The sequence below is a fragment of the Typha angustifolia genome, chromosome 9, assembly GCF_048772165.1.
Source record: "Typha angustifolia cultivar Huaian chromosome 9, ASM4877216v1, whole genome shotgun sequence".
Lineage (NCBI taxonomy): Eukaryota > Viridiplantae > Streptophyta > Magnoliopsida > Poales > Typhaceae > Typha > Typha angustifolia.
The window spans coordinates 2503762-2519208 of NC_133247.1; the positions used below are offsets into that span (position 1 = coordinate 2503762).

General features: G+C 41.1%; 2 protein-coding genes across 3 annotated transcripts; both read left to right on the plus strand.

The window, feature by feature from the left end:
* Positions 1 to 1477: 1477 nt before the first annotated feature.
* LOC140766563 (receptor-like protein kinase HERK 1) lies at positions 1478 to 3330 on the plus strand. 2 transcript variants are annotated; one of them, XM_073105970.1, is made up of 2 exons: positions 1478 to 1728; positions 1810 to 3330. In XM_073105970.1, the coding sequence occupies exons 1-2, from the start codon at positions 1641 to 1643 to the stop codon at positions 3195 to 3197; spliced, it is 1476 nt and encodes a 491-aa protein (XP_072962071.1). In that variant the 5' UTR covers positions 1478 to 1640; the 3' UTR covers positions 3198 to 3330. The 2 variants fall into 2 exon arrangements, with proteins under 2 accessions (XP_072962071.1, XP_072962070.1); XM_073105969.1 differs by having other exon boundaries at positions 1478 to 3330.
* Positions 3331 to 11845: 8515 nt separating this feature from the next.
* On the plus strand, positions 11846 to 14695 carry LOC140766983 (probable receptor-like protein kinase At5g24010). Its single transcript, XM_073106714.1, has one exon. It carries the CDS (start codon positions 11861 to 11863, stop codon positions 14576 to 14578), a length of 2718 nt encoding a protein of 905 aa, XP_072962815.1. The 5' UTR covers positions 11846 to 11860; the 3' UTR covers positions 14579 to 14695.
* The last annotated feature ends 752 nt before the right edge of the window (positions 14696 to 15447 follow it).

The following is a 15447-nucleotide window of genomic DNA, read 5'->3' on the forward strand; positions in this document are numbered from 1 at the left end:
TTTAGAGGTATAAATGTAAAAAAATCTAATAAAAATATTACGATAACTATGTGGCCGTTTTGATGCTGGATAATAAATTATGATAATGGTAAATTAAACATTTCTCCCGGAATGTGTTGTCTATATTTTTTTAATGTTTAGTTAGAAAAAGAATAATAAATATAATGATATACGAAGAAAAATAATTGATAAGAAATAATGTTTAGTTGTGATAGTTTGACACAAAGGATAATAATTATCAGATTGATCTTACTACCATTTCCTTGAGTTAATGTAAATAGAAATTCTTTTCTTCTGAGAAGTGAATCTAATCTCGCTGAAAATTTCTATTCTCTGTGACTTAATTGCTTTTCATGAAGAACCGCTATTTCACTCAACTGTGCATGATAATCTCGCTAAATGCTATAAGAAAAAAAAATCATAGTAAACTCAAATATAAAAATATATGTGAAAACTTCGTTATTAAGAAAAAAATATAGTGAATCTACTTTGAAAAAAAAAACAGTGAATCCACTTTCAATGGTACATAGTAAAATAATCGTAACGCAACACAAATAAAATAAATTAGAAAATACACTCTTAGAAGATTTTATAACACCACTCCCCATTTTTCTTATAATATTTATTTAACACCCAGAGTTAATTTAAACAAACCATAATCAAACTGAATGAAATCAGAAAGAGAATATTTTATTATAATTCACTATGTAATTTATAATATTCATAAATTATCCTTATACTTATCTCTAATTTTTTTCATAACATTAACATCAATACTTGTTGCTTTTTCTTAAACCATGGAGAATATCACTTAAATGCCAAGTCAATTTTAGAGCATCTAAACTCCATGCCACGGAGATTTTATAATTTTTTATTTTTCATGTATAAAGTTGTAAGAAATTCAAGTAATCACTACTATAATTATTAACACAGTGAGATTTCCACACTAATTGCCCTAAATTGTTTTTGACCAAACTAGTTTTATTTTAAAATTTATTTATCAAAATAGATAACACTTAAATTTAAATACTAAAATTTAGATCTATTTTATTATAGTCCTAAATAAAATACTTAACTATTAAGTATTTTTGTATAATGTTTAACTGTTAAAAAAAATTTTAAGTAAAATTTTTCCAAGACTAATAAATATGAATGTATTTCAATAAAAATGCTAATAAAGTTAAATTTTTATTAAAAAATACTTACTTTATTAGCGTTTGAAATAGAATGACTTAGACTGATTTTGATATTTAACTTTGTGTTATATATTTTAGTAAAAGAATTAAAAAATAGATATTTTTCTGTCAACAGCACCCGTAAGTCTAGGGTACATCTTCCATTATAGCGCATTAACGAAGCATGCCCCACAACCCGCTTCCATACCACTTTCGACCTTTATTCCATTTCAACTCAGTCTATATATGAAATAAGGACTCTTAAATAATAATAAAAAAATCCACTACTTCAATTATTAGCACATAGAGAGTTCCACACATGACCAACCTGAGTCTCTGGTACATCTTCCATTATACCAACTCAATTAAGTAGGTTCTGTCGCTCACACAGCCCACCGTTCCATTTCCACCATCACTTGTCCATCTCCCCACTCCCTTCCCCAAACTGATTTCTCATCCGTGACCATGGAGACTCTTCTTCGCGTGACACTTCTCCTCGTCTATCTCTTCCCCTTCTCCACTTCTTTCTCCCCCAACAAAACCTACTTCCTCTCTTTTGGCTCCACTTCCTCCACCTCCTTCCCCACCCACCTCCCTCCTCGCACTTTCGTCCCCGACCCCACTTTCGTCCCCACTTTCGTCCCCGACCCCAATGGAACCTTTAATACCGTTTCAGGACAAGGAGATAGCGGCAAGAAGGACGTCTATGTTGCTGTTGTGATCGGCTCTGTTCTCGGTTGCCTCGTCGTTGTGGGCATAATTCTTGGTGTCCTCATAGTCTTCTGCAGGAGTAGGCCACCAAAGACTGCGCCAAATGCCGAGGAGACACCCATGTTTTGGTCTCCTTACAGGGACCGAGGCTTCAACTCTGTAAACCCCTCCAGCACCACCAACGGCTCCGCACCGACCGCCTCGCCGCGGCTAAATTTGGGGCTCCTCATATCCTTCGACCGGATCAGTTCCGCAACAGGCGGCTTCGACGAGTACAACGTCATCGGCGTCGGCGGGTTCGGGAAAGTCTACAAGGGCGTCCTCACCGACGGCACCAAGATCGCGGTCAAACGCGGCATGCCGGGATCGAAGCAGGGCTTCCCGGAGTTCCAGACAGAGATCGAGGTCTTGTCGGGAATTCGCCACCGGCATCTCGTCTCGCTGATCGGGTACTGCGACGAGAAGTCGGAGATGATACTTGTATACGAGTACATGGAGAAAGGGCCGTTAAGAGAGCACTTGTATGGCTCCGAATTGCCATCTTTATCATGGAAGCAGAGGCTTGAGATATGCATAGGTGCAGCCAGAGGACTCCACTATTTGCAGACTGGCTATTCTCACAATATAATCCATCGCGACGTGAAATCTACCAACATTTTGCTAGACGAAGGCTTCGTTGCAAAGGTCTCGGATTTCGGACTCTCGAGAGAAGGACCTTCCTACGAACAGACCCATGTGAGCACTGCGGTTAAGGGCAGCTTTGGCTATCTAGATCCCGAATACTTCAAGACCCAACAGCTTACAGATAAATCCGATGTCTACTCCTTCGGTGTCGTGCTCTTAGAGGTCCTGTGTGCTAGGCCTGCCATTGACAACACTCTTCCAAGAGAGCAAATCAACCTGGCAGAGTGGGCTTTGGATTGGCAAGCAAGAGGGCAGCTTGGGAAAGTGATCGATCCGAAGCTCGTGGGGAAGATCAACGAGAATTCGCTGAGGAAGTTCGGCGAAACCGCGGAGAAGTGCCTCGCAGATTATGGCGTTGACAGGCCTGCCATTGGAGACGTGTTGTGGAACTTGGAGTACGCATTGCAGCTCCAGGAGACTGAGGTGAGAAGGGAGCCTTACGAGGACAGTGGGAATGTGGACTCGAATGTTTTGGGCTTTTCGGTTGGAGTAGTGAGGAGGATTCCTCCTACCAGTGTGGGTTTACCTGAAGGAGGAGGAAGAGGAGTTGAGATGAGCGTGGTGAGTGATTTGGATATGACAAGAAGTAATGTCTTCTCCCAGTTGATAACTGATGAAGGAAGATGAGCTCATGATTTAGGATTGTGCTTACTATTATTGTTGCAAGAAGAAGAACAGCGTCTGTGTAGAGTTGATTACTATGCTATTGTTAATGCCAGAAAATTAACAAATTGATCTTACTACCATTTCCTTGAGTTAATGTAAATAGAATTTTTTTTTTCTGAGAATTGAATCTATTCTCGCTGAAATTTTCTACTTCTCCGTGACTTAATTGCTTTTTATGAAGAACCGCTATTTCACTCAATTGTGCACGACAATCTCGCTAAACACTATAAGAAAAAAAAATTGTAGTAACCACAGATATAAAAATATAAGTAAAAACTCCCTTATTAGGAAAAAAAAAGTAGTGAATCCACTTTGAAAAAAAAGTAGTTAATACACTTTGAAAGGTACATAGTTGTAACGCATCACGAATAAAACAACCCAAGAAATACACTCATTTATACATCATCGACTACTATAAACTCATAATTATTTAGGTATCGAGAGCTTCTATGCTTGTTTTGCACCACTCATGTGTTTCTTACACTTTACATTTCTAAGGGACTTTCTATATAGTGCTCTATATATTCATTTCAAACTCGTAATATGTTCACCATGTTAAAAAATTGGTTCAAATTCAGTTTCAGCAAAAATTCAGCATGTATCAGCATTTCTGTGCTGCGCGTTCGAACGCGCCCTGAGGGCGTTCGAACGTGGGCTCCAGACAAAGAGCAGTTTTGATGCAGGCGTTCGAATGGCCCCAGCCGCGTTTGAACGCGAGCCAATCCGAGAGCAGCTGTTTCTGCAAGCGTTCGAACGGACCCCTCCTACGTTCGAACGCCCATTGAGTTTTGCTGTATTAACATTGGGCGCGTTCGAACGCGCCCCGAATGCGTTCGAACGCGACACTGAAAATCCACAAATCTGAACCTGACTATAAATACTAAAAGGGGTTTTTTAGGGTTGGTGGTTGGAAGAACATTAATGAGGGTTGAGTCACCATTGTATTGAGAGTGATTAGAGTTGTTAAACTCTTTGTAAGTGAAGGATTTGTATAGTAAAGAAGATTGCTCCGCCCATGGACGTAGGCACATCGCCGAACCACGTAAATCTTGTGTGTGTGTCTCTCTCTCTATTGTCTCCATTGTTGTCTTTATTGGTGCTTGCATATATTAGGGTGTTAATCCGTGATTAGAACTTGCTTAGGGCTTTTCTAACACCATTAACATCCTTATTAGAGTTTCTCAAGCTTTGCATTGTGTTCTCTTTCACTATTCCCATTTGAGATATTTGGGGGTGAAGGTCTTGCTTCCGCTTCCTTCACCCATTTGGTACATTTGCACAACAGTTTGGTATTAGAGCCATTGGTTTCAAACCTAGGCTATTGAAGTTGGGAATAGTGAGGATTTGAAGAAATTTTAGCAAAATGGGGGAATCATCCAAATCGGGCAAACTTATCTCAAATGCAAAGTTTGAAGTTGAAAAGTTTGATGGCACCAACAACTTTGGAATGTGGCAATGTGAAGTTATGGATGTGTTATTCCAACAAGAATTAGACATCACTTTGGAGGAGAAGCCCGAAGATATATCCGAAAATGATTGGGAGAAAATGAACCGGCAAGCTTGCAGTTCCATTCAGCTTTGTCTAGCGAAGGACCAAAAGTACTCTGTGATGAGGGAGAATTCGGCAAAAGGCTTGCGGAAGAAACTAGAGGACAAATACATGACCAAGAGCATTGAGAACCGGCTCTATTTGAAGAAGAAGTTTTTCAGATTTCAATACAAGATGGGAACGCCGATGGTGGAGCATTTGAATTCCTTCAACAAGTTACTTGCGGACTTGCAAAACCTGGATGTTGAAATCTCTGATGGGGACAAGGCATTGGTATTGTTGAATTCTTTGCCAGACACTTATGACCACCTCACTACTACCCTACTGTATGGAAAGGATTTAATCCATTATGAAGATGTTGCAAATATATTGATCAACAATGAGTACCGGAAATTGGACAAGCAAGCTACTCATGAGTCATCTTCAGATGCATTGATGGTGAGGGGCAGATCTGAAAACAGAAAATTTGGGAAGAGAGGCAAATCCTTCTCAAAGTCAAAAGGTGCATCCTCAGATAGGAAGTCAATTGCCAAAGTCCAATGTTCTTATTGCCGCAATAAAGGGCATTGGAAGAAGGATTGTCCTGTTTTGACGAACAAGGACAAGAAACCCCAAAAGGCAAATGTGGCACATTCGGATGATGAGTACTCGGAAAGCGCCTTGGTAGGCTCGGCTCTTGCATGTAGCACGGATGAATGGATCTTGGACTCCGGTTGCACATACCATATGTGTCCAAACAGGAGTTGGTTCTCCACTTTTGAGAAGATCTCTAGTGGAGTTGTGTTTATGGGCAATGATAGCCCTTGTAGAGCTGAAGGCATTGACACTATTCGTTTGAAGCTCCAAGATGGGTCCGTCAAAGAGCTAATAGAAGTTCAGTACATACCGGATTTGAAGAAGAACCTCATCTCCCTTGGGGTTTTGGAATCAAAGGGCTTTACCGTTACTTTAAGAGGTGGAGCATTGAAGATGACTTTGGGGGCATTGGTGGTGATGAAGGGCATAAGAAGAAGCAATTTGTACTTCTTACAAGGCTCTACGGATTTGGAAAGAGTAGCGGCCGCCTCAAGTAACACTGTTAGTGAGGCTGACTCTTCCAGACTATGGCACATGAGGTTGGGGCACCCAGGACACAAAGCTTTGCAAAGTCTATCAAGTCATGGTTTGCTAAAGGGTGTAAAGAGCCTCAAGTTGGAATTTTTCAAACACTGTGTATTGGGCAAACAAACTAGCGTTAAATTTGCTACTGCAGTACACTAAACCAAGGGGATATTGGATTACATTCACACAGATGTTTGGGAGCCTACCCGGAAGGCCTCATTGGGAGGAAAGTACTGGTTCGTCACCTTTGTAGATGACTATTCTAGAAGATCTTGGGTGTACACCATGCACCATAAGAACCAAGTGCTTGAAATTTTTCAGAATTGGAAGAAGATGATTGAGAATCAGACTAGCAAGAAGATCAAGAAGCTCAGATCAGATAACGGTGGAGAGTACACTTCAGATCTGTTCATGAGGTTATGCAAAGAAGAAGGGATTGAAAGGCATTTCTCCATTAGAGAGACACCTCAGCAAAATGGCGTGGCAGAACGTCTAAACCAGACCTTATTGGAGAAGGTTCGGTGTATGTTGTCCAATGCTGGATTAGGCAAGGAGTTTTGGGCTGAGGCAGTCAACTATGCATGTCATCTCATCAACCGGCTACCTTCATCTGCAAATAATGGGAAGAGCCCATTAGAGGTATGGTCTGGCAAACCCGTTTTAGATTATGATTCCTTACATATCTTTGGTTGTCCTGCATACTATCATGTCAGGGAAAGCAAGTTGGATCCTAGAGCCAAGAAGGGTATCTTCTTGGGCTTTAGCACTGGAGTGAAGGGATTTCGGGTTTGGAGGCCAGAAATGAGGAAGTTGGTAATCAGCAGGGATATTACATTTGATGAATCATTCATGTTGAAGCAAAGTCAGGCATCAGATAGCCTAGTTGATGACAGTGCTGAAGATGTTCCACGGTAGGTGGAGTTTGAGGTAAATTCAAGTCCACCACAAGATATACCTTCAGAAGGGGCAAATGAAGAGGAAGATCCTAATTTGCAAGAAGATGACAATGTGGAGCCAGAAACTGATGATCAAGACTCCATAGCAATTAGAAGGCCAAGGAGAGAAATCAAAAAACCGGCACGCTATTCTGATATGTTGGCCTATGCTTTTCCTATGATTGATGAAGACTTTCCCGCTTCCTTCAAAGAAGCTATGAAGAACACCGAAAGAGCAAATTGGAAAGGGGCGATGGATGATGAAATGAAGGCCAGTGAGAAAAATAAAACGTGGAATTTGGTGGAGATCCCTAAGGGAAAGAAGGCTATTGGGTGCAAGTGGATATATGCCAAGAAGGATGATCCTCAATCAAAAGGTGGAGTTAGATTCAAGGCTAGATTGGTGGTAAAAGGGTATGCTCAAAAGGAGGGGATTGACTATAATGAAGTGTTTTCTCCGGTGGTGAAACACTCCTCTATTTGAATTTTGCTAGTCTTGGTAGCTCAGTTTGATCTTGAGCTAGCCCAGATGGATGTGAAGACCGCCTTCTTGCACGGTGATTTGGAGGAGGACATCTATATGACACAGCCGAAAGGGTTCAAAATCAGAGGAAAAGAAGACTTAGTTTGCAAATTGAAGAAATCTTTATATGGCTTGAAGCAGTCTCCTAGGCAGTGGTATAAACGGTTTGACCAGTTTATACGAAGGCATAAGTACAAGCGAAGCCACTATGATCATTGTGTGTACTTTAGGAAGCTTCAAGATGGATCCTTTATCTATTTGCTCTTATATGTTGATGATATGTTGATAGCATCTAAGAGCAATGTGGAGATTGATAAATTGAAGCTCAAATTGAATAGGGAGTTTGAAATGAAGGATCTAGGAGAAGCAAGGAAAATACTTGGCATGGAGATTAGGAGAGACAGAAAATTGGGGACAGTATGCTTAACTCAGGAGCAGTATTTGAAGAAGGTATTGCAGCGGTTTGGAGTGGATAGCAAAACAAAGTCAGTGAGTACACCGTTGGCACCTCATTTTAGGCTCAGTGCAGCTATGTCACCCACTTCAGATGTCGAGAAAGAGTTTATGTCTAAGGTACCATATGCAAGTGCAGTTGGAAGCTTAATGTATGCTATGGTGTGCACTAGGCCAGATATTTCACAAACTATTAGCATTGTTAGTAGATATATGCATGCTCTAGGAAAAGGGCATTGACAGGCTGTGAAATAGATTCTGAGATATATTCATGGTACTGTGGGTGTTGGATAAAAATTTGTGAAAGATGATAGACTTGGTCTACATCTTACTGGATATGTGGATTCGGACTATGTAGGTGATTTGGATAAGCGTAGATCCACTACGGGATATGTTTTCACACTTGCTAGAGGGCCGGTGAGTTGGAGGTCTACCTTACAGTCGACTGTTGCTTTATCTACCACAGAGGCTGAGTATATGGCAGTGACAGAGGCTATAAAGGAGGCTATTTGGTTGCTTGGTTTGACAGATGACTTGGGTGTATACCAAGATAAGGTGGAGGTACATTGTGATAGCCAAAGTGCAATTTGTTTGGCAAAGAATCAAGTTCATCACACAAGGACAAAGCATATTGATGTCCGTTTCCACTTTGTGAGAGAAATTTTGGAAGAAAATGATATTTCACTTTGCAAGATTGGAACTGTTGATAATCCGGCCGATATGTTGACAAAAATAGTGACCAAAATCAAATTCCAACATTGTTTGGATTTGATTAATGTCATTCACTATTGACCAAGTTTGGTTTGACGTCTTAGGACGCAAATTTGCAGTTGGAGTACATTTTGGATGATTAAGTCACTTTGGAATGGTTTAGAGTGATTTGCTGAAGTTTTGAGTTCTTCGCCAAGGTGGAGAATTGTTAAAAAAATTGGCTTAAATTCAGTTTCAGCAAAAATTTAGCATGTATCAGTATTTCTGTGCCGTGCGTTCGAACGCGCCCTGAGGGCATTCGAACGCTCGCTCCAGACAGAGAGCAGTTGTGATGCAGGCGTTCGAACGGCCCCAGCCGCGTTCAAACGCGAGCCAACCCGAGAGCAGACTTTCTGCAGGCGTTCGAAGGCCCCAGCCGCGTTTGAACGCGAGGCAACCCGAGAGCAGCTGTTTCTGTAGGCGTTCAAACGGACCCCTCCTGCGTTCGAACGCCCCTTGAGTTTTGCTGTATTAATATTGGGCGCGTTCGAACGCGACACTGAAAATCCCCAAATCTGAATCTGACTATAAATACTAAAGGGGGTTTTTAGGGTTGGTGGTTGGAAGAACATTAACGAGGGTTGAACCACTATTGTATTGAGAGTGATTAGAGTTGTTAAACTCTTTGTAAGTGAGGGATTTGCATAGTAAAGAAGATTGCTCCGCCCGTGGACGTAGGCACATCACCGAACCACGTAAATCTTATCTCTCTCTCTCTCTATTGTTTCCATTGTTGTCTTTGTTGGTGCTTACATATATTAGAGTGTTAATCCATGATTAGAACTTACTTAGAGCTTTTCTAACACCATTAACATCCTTATTGGAGTTTCTCAAGCTTTGCATTGTGTTTTTTTTCACTATTCCCATTTGAGATATTTGGGGGTGAAGGTCTTGCTTCCGCTTCCTTCACCCATTTGGTACATTTGCACAACACACCGCGTGTCTTTGTTTGCCATTTAAAACTCTTTATATTTTTGAGATTTTTATAAATCACATCCTACATTTTACCTATTTTATGATTCGCACTCTGTCTTTGGGGATGTTATAATACGGCCCCTTATTTTCCCTATAATGTTCATTTAACATCCTTAGTTAACTTAACCTAACCATAATCAAACTGAATGATATCAGAAAGAGAATATTTTGTTATAATCTACTATGTAATTTATAATATTTCTAAATTACCCTTGTACTTATCTCTAATTTTTTTCATAACATTAACATCCATACTTGTTGTTTTTTTTAAATCATGGAGAACATTACTTAAATGCCCAGCCAATCTTAGAGCTTCCAAATTCCAAGCCATGGAGATCTTAGACCTCCCCAAACATTAAGTCAATTTTATTGCCTGGGACCTCAAAGATTGGGAGAGAGATGAAGAAAATTTGGGAAAAGATGGAGAAAAAAAAGGGTTTAAACTAGAGAGATAAAGAAAAATAGGTAAAGTTAGTGGAAGTTTCTAAGGCTTGTATGTGATAGTGATTTTGGGGGATTCTTATGGGTTGTGGTTTTGATATTATAATTTTGTGATAATAGGATTTAGATTTTGTGGGGTTATGGTTTAGTTTGGAGAAAAGAATTTTGTGGGATTTAGGTTATAAAATTTTTTCTATCATCTCATACTCTATGAAGGATATATAAGACCTAGATTAACTAATATTATTAGTCACACTAGAACTCCACTAGGGAAGACATAATCCAACAGATAAAATTATATTTCTTTTTAATATAATTTCTTTCTCTTTCATTTTGTTTTCATTGAGCAATGACAGCTATATTGGCAAAGCGCTACAGAGACTAGAGAGAGCCCACAAATAAACGAGGGACTTATTTATGTATACTTTAATTCGCCGACGACGGCGAGTTAGATTTTTCCGAATAAATCTGAAACACTCACGAGCTAAACAAGAAAGGGGTCAGCCCAAGACGCAAGACTGGAGAGTCAAGCGGATGGATAGTCTACGCTTTGTCCTTCTTTACGATTTCTGAACATCATCTCACTAGGGGTAGCAATTGGTCCACATCACGTTCATCAAGATATTCCCGCGTTGGCTACTTTCAGCACCTTTCAAAGAGTTGGAGATTCTCAGAAGACCATTCATCTAATATAAAGATTTTTTTACTTTTGTTTTTATTTTAGTCTCATGCTTAAGAAAAATGTAATAAGACACCTGATTGAGATGGTCGTTTTGGTATTTCTAACTAAACTTTGCCACTTGGTTCACTCGAGTTTAATTGGATTCTTCCTCCTTTCCACACATACCTTTGAACCCGTCTTTCATATATGTTTGTAATCTTAGTTATATCTTCTTTTTGATATTTCTAGTACTAATATTTAAGAATAGCTCCGCAGACAAAGCATTCGAGTTGCCTCGTTAAATATAACGAAATAAAATTATATATATAATATAATGGTACTATGCAAATTGTTAGGTTCCGTGGGGACAACAATTCTTTTATAATCGATCCCGTAGTTTAATTTTAATATGATTCATGTTGCTTGCCATTTTATGTCATCTGTCCTTTTGGTTACATTTTTCTAAAATAACTCTTATAATTTTCATTTATTTTTATAATTAATCTTAAATTTTATGTCAATGATTGCTCTCTATAACCTTGATCAAAAAGAATTAAAAAAAGGTGGTAATAAAGACGAGGATGTTTCGAATTAAATTGAATCTACTAACTTGAAAATGGTGGAGACTAAAGTTGTAAGAAATTCAAGTAATCACTACTATAATTATTAACACAGTGAGATTTCCACACTAATTGCCCTAAATTGTTTTTGACCAAACTAGTTTTATTTTAAAATTTATTTATCAAAATAGATAACACTTAAATTTAAATACTAAAATTTAGATCTATTTTATTATAGTCCTAAATAAAATACTTAACTATTAAGTATTTTTGTATAATGTTTAACTGTTAAAAAAAATTTTAAGTAAAATTTTTCCAAGACTAATAAATATGAATGTATTTCAATAAAAATGCTAATAAAGTTAAATTTTTATTAAAAAATACTTACTTTATTAGCGTTTGAAATAGAATGACTTAGACTGATTTTGATATTTAACTTTGTGTTATATATTTTAGTAAAAGAATTAAAAAATAGATATTTTTCTGTCAACAGCACCCGTAAGTCTAGGGTACATCTTCCATTATAGCGCATTAACGAAGCATGCCCCACAACCCGCTTCCATACCACTTTCGACCTTTATTCCATTTCAACTCAGTCTATATATGAAATAAGGACTCTTAAATAATAATAAAAAAATCCACTACTTCAATTATTAGCACATAGAGAGTTCCACACATGACCAACCCGAGTCTCTGGTACATCTTCCATTATACCACATCAATTAAGCAGGCTCGGTCGCTCACAGCCCACCGTTCCATTTCCACCATCACTTGTCCATCTTCCCTCTCCCTTCCCCAAACTGATTTCTCATCCGTGACCATGGAGACTCTTCTTCGCGTGACACTTCTCCTCGTCTATCTCTTCCCCTTCTCCACTTCTTTCTCCCCCAACAAAACCTACTTCCTCTCTTGCGGCTCCACTTCCTCCTCCTCCTTCCCCAACGACTCCCCTTCTCGCACTTTCGTCCCCGACTCCCCTACTCGCACTTCCGACTCCCCTCATCTCTCTGCTCCCAATTCCCGTTCCCTCTCCAACCCCAGACCCTCTTCCTCGCCCTCTCCCTACTCCACTGCTCGCCTCTCCACTTCCCCCTTCACCTACCAATTCAACGTTTTCTCCGCCGCCTCCTACGTCCTCCGATTACACTTCCTCCCCTTCTCCTCTTCCCTCTCCTCCGCTCGCTTCAACGTCTCCGCCTCGAACCGCTTCGTCCTCCTCTCCGACTTCTCTGCCACCAACACCACTTCCCCCGTCGTCAAAGAATTCTTCCTCTGGGCCGACTCCTCTTCGCTCGAAGTCAAATTCTCCCCCTCCTCTCCCAGCTCCTCCGCCTTCGTCAACGCCATCGAGCTCTTCACTGCCCCCACCGAGATCCTCAGCGACCCGAATCCCCAGTTGGTAAATTTATCCGAGTCCTTCGGCCAATTAGCCCACCAAGCCCTCGAGACCGTTCACCGGGTCAACGTCGGCGGCGAAGAGATCACCCCGGCAAACGACAGCCTATGGCGAACTTGGCTTCTCGATAGCGGCTTCCTCTACTCAAAAGACCAGTCTTTCGCGAATTTCACGAGCCAACCTATCATATACAACTCCATGACGACGCGAGAGATAGCCCCCGATTTCGTCTACGATACCGCCCGGACCATGAACATCGACGCGCTCGCTTTGAAGTCCAATCCATTAATCAACTTCAACGTAACGTGGACTTTTCCGGTCACTCCGGGCTACAAGTACCTAATTCGTATGCATTTTTGCGACTTCATATCCCCGACGTTCACCTCGGTCGTCAACCAAGAGCTCAAGTTCAACGTCTACATCCAGGACTTCATGGCATACCAAGATCTCAGCCCGCAAACTTTCACGTCCCAGCTTGCAGAGGCCTTCTACGTGGACTTCATCATCGACGCCCAGACTTATAATCGCATCAATGTTAGCATTAGCCGATCGCTCCAGAGCAATACTGTCAAGAATGCAATACTAAATGGATTAGAGATCATGAAGGTAAACAACTCCTTTGGAAGCCTTAATGGAACCTTTAATACCGTTTCAGGACAAGGAGATAGCGGCAAGAAGCACGTCTATGTTGCTGCTGTGATCGGCTCTGTTCTCGGTTGCCTCGTCGTTGTGGGCATAATTCTTGGCGTCCTCATAGTCTTCTGCAGGAGTAGGGCAGCAAAGACTGCGCCTAAAGCAAATGAGACTCCCATGTCATGGTCTCCTTACAGGGACCGAGGCTTCAACTCTGTAAACCCCTCCAGAACCACCAACGGCTCCGCACCGACCGCCTCGCCGCGGCTAAATTTGGGGCTCCTCATATCCTTCGACCGGATCAGTTCCGCAACGGGCGGCTTCGACGAGTACAACGTCATCGGCGTCGGCGGGTTCGGGAAAGTCTACAAGGGCGTCCTCACCGACGGCACCAAGATCGCGGTCAAACGCGGCATGCCGGGATCGAAGCAGGGCTTCCCGGAGTTCCAGACCGAGACCGAGGTCTTGTCGGGAATTCGCCACCGGCATCTCGTCTCGCTGATCGGGTACTGCGACGAGAAGTCGGAGATGATACTCGTATACGAGTACATGGAGAAAGGGCCGTTAAGAGAGCACTTGTATGGCTCCGAATTGCCATCTTTATCATGGAAGCAGAGGCTTGAGATATGCATAGGTGCAGCAAGAGGACTCCACTATTTGCACACTGGCTATTCTCACAATATAATCCATCGCGACGTGAAATCTACCAACATTTTGTTAGACGAAGGCTTCGTTGCAAAGGTCTCGGATTTCGGACTCTCGAGAGAAGGACCTTCCTACGAACAGACCCATGTGAGCACTGCGGTTAAGGGTAGCTTTGGCTATCTAGATCCCGAATACTTCAAGACCCAACAGCTTACAGATAAATCCGATGTCTACTCCTTCGGTGTCGTGCTCTTAGAGGTCCTCTGTGCTAGGCCTGCCATTGACAACACTCTTCCAAGAGAGCAAATCAACCTGGCAGAGTGGGCTTTGGATTGGCAAGCAAGAGGGCAGCTTGGGAAAGTGATCGATCCGAAGCTCGTGGGGAAGATCAACGAGAATTCGCTGAGGAAGTTCGGCGAAACCGCGGAGAAGTGCCTCGCAGATTATGGCGTTGACAGGCCTGCCATTGGAGACGTTTTGTGGAACTTGGAGTACGCATTGCAGCTCCAGGAGACTGAGGTGAGAAGGGAGCCTTACGAGGACAGTGGGAATGTGGACTCGAATGTTTTGGGCTTTTCGGTTGGAGTAATGAGGAGAATTCCTCCTACAAGTGTGGGTTTACCTGAAGGAGGAGGAAGAGGAGTTGAGATGAGCGTGGTGAGTGATTTGGATATGACCAGTAATGTCTTCTCCCAGTTGATAACGGATGAAGGAAGATGAGCTCATGATTTTGAATTGTGTTTACTATTATTGTTGCAACTTGCAATGAGATGTGCGTCTGTGTAGAAATAGTAGTTGATTACTATGCTGTGGTTAATGCAAGAAAATTATATGCAAGTCTTGTTCCCAACTATACTTATGCTATAAGATTTGATCTCTTTTGTGCACGACTGCATTAACTCCCCGAGGATTCTTTTTGTTTGCTGCTCGACTTCTCGGGGAATGGAACATCCATTCTGCAATGCAAGTTTTTTATGTCCGGCGACCCACAAATTATTGTTATTGGCAAAATTACTAGAATAGATTAATTGAAAAGATAATTATATTTAAATTTAATTATATTTAAATTTATTTAATTATTGTATAATTCACAATAACCTCATGGAACATTCGCAATTACATAATTTTTTTAATATTTTTTTTGTAGTTGTTTATTTAAAGATATCATATGACTATCATGATTGGTTTAGGCACTCAAAAAAGTTATTTTTCATTTAAAAAAGAGTTGATAAGTTGCTGAATCAATATTTTTTATGTATATCTGATTAGTGGAGAAGATATTAAATAATTAAGAGAGTCAAAATATAATAAAAATTAAAAATAAAGAAGTAGATGTGAAAATGCATGATAATTTTAGGGGCTAGCCGTAATTATCTACACGATAAATTAAGAAAGGCCACGGGAAGCTCTGAGATGAGCAGTAACCGAAACCAAGGCTAGTCGTGTGGGTCCCACCCAATACTTGCAGTAACTGACTACACGGCGTACGCGTTCAACACCCGCCGCCTGGCGCGGAACCGCTGCCAGAGGCCCCACGTGTACTACCTCGCAACGGAACGACGCGACGCCCGGAGGAGGACCACCGTGAC

Coding starts and splice junctions, on each gene's coding strand:
- LOC140766563 (XM_073105969.1), top strand. CDS start 1,641: ATGGAGACTCTTCTTCGCGTGACACTTCTCCTCGTCTATCTCTTCCCC.
- LOC140766983 (XM_073106714.1), top strand. CDS start 11,861: ATGACCAACCCGAGTCTCTGGTACATCTTCCATTATACCACATCAATT.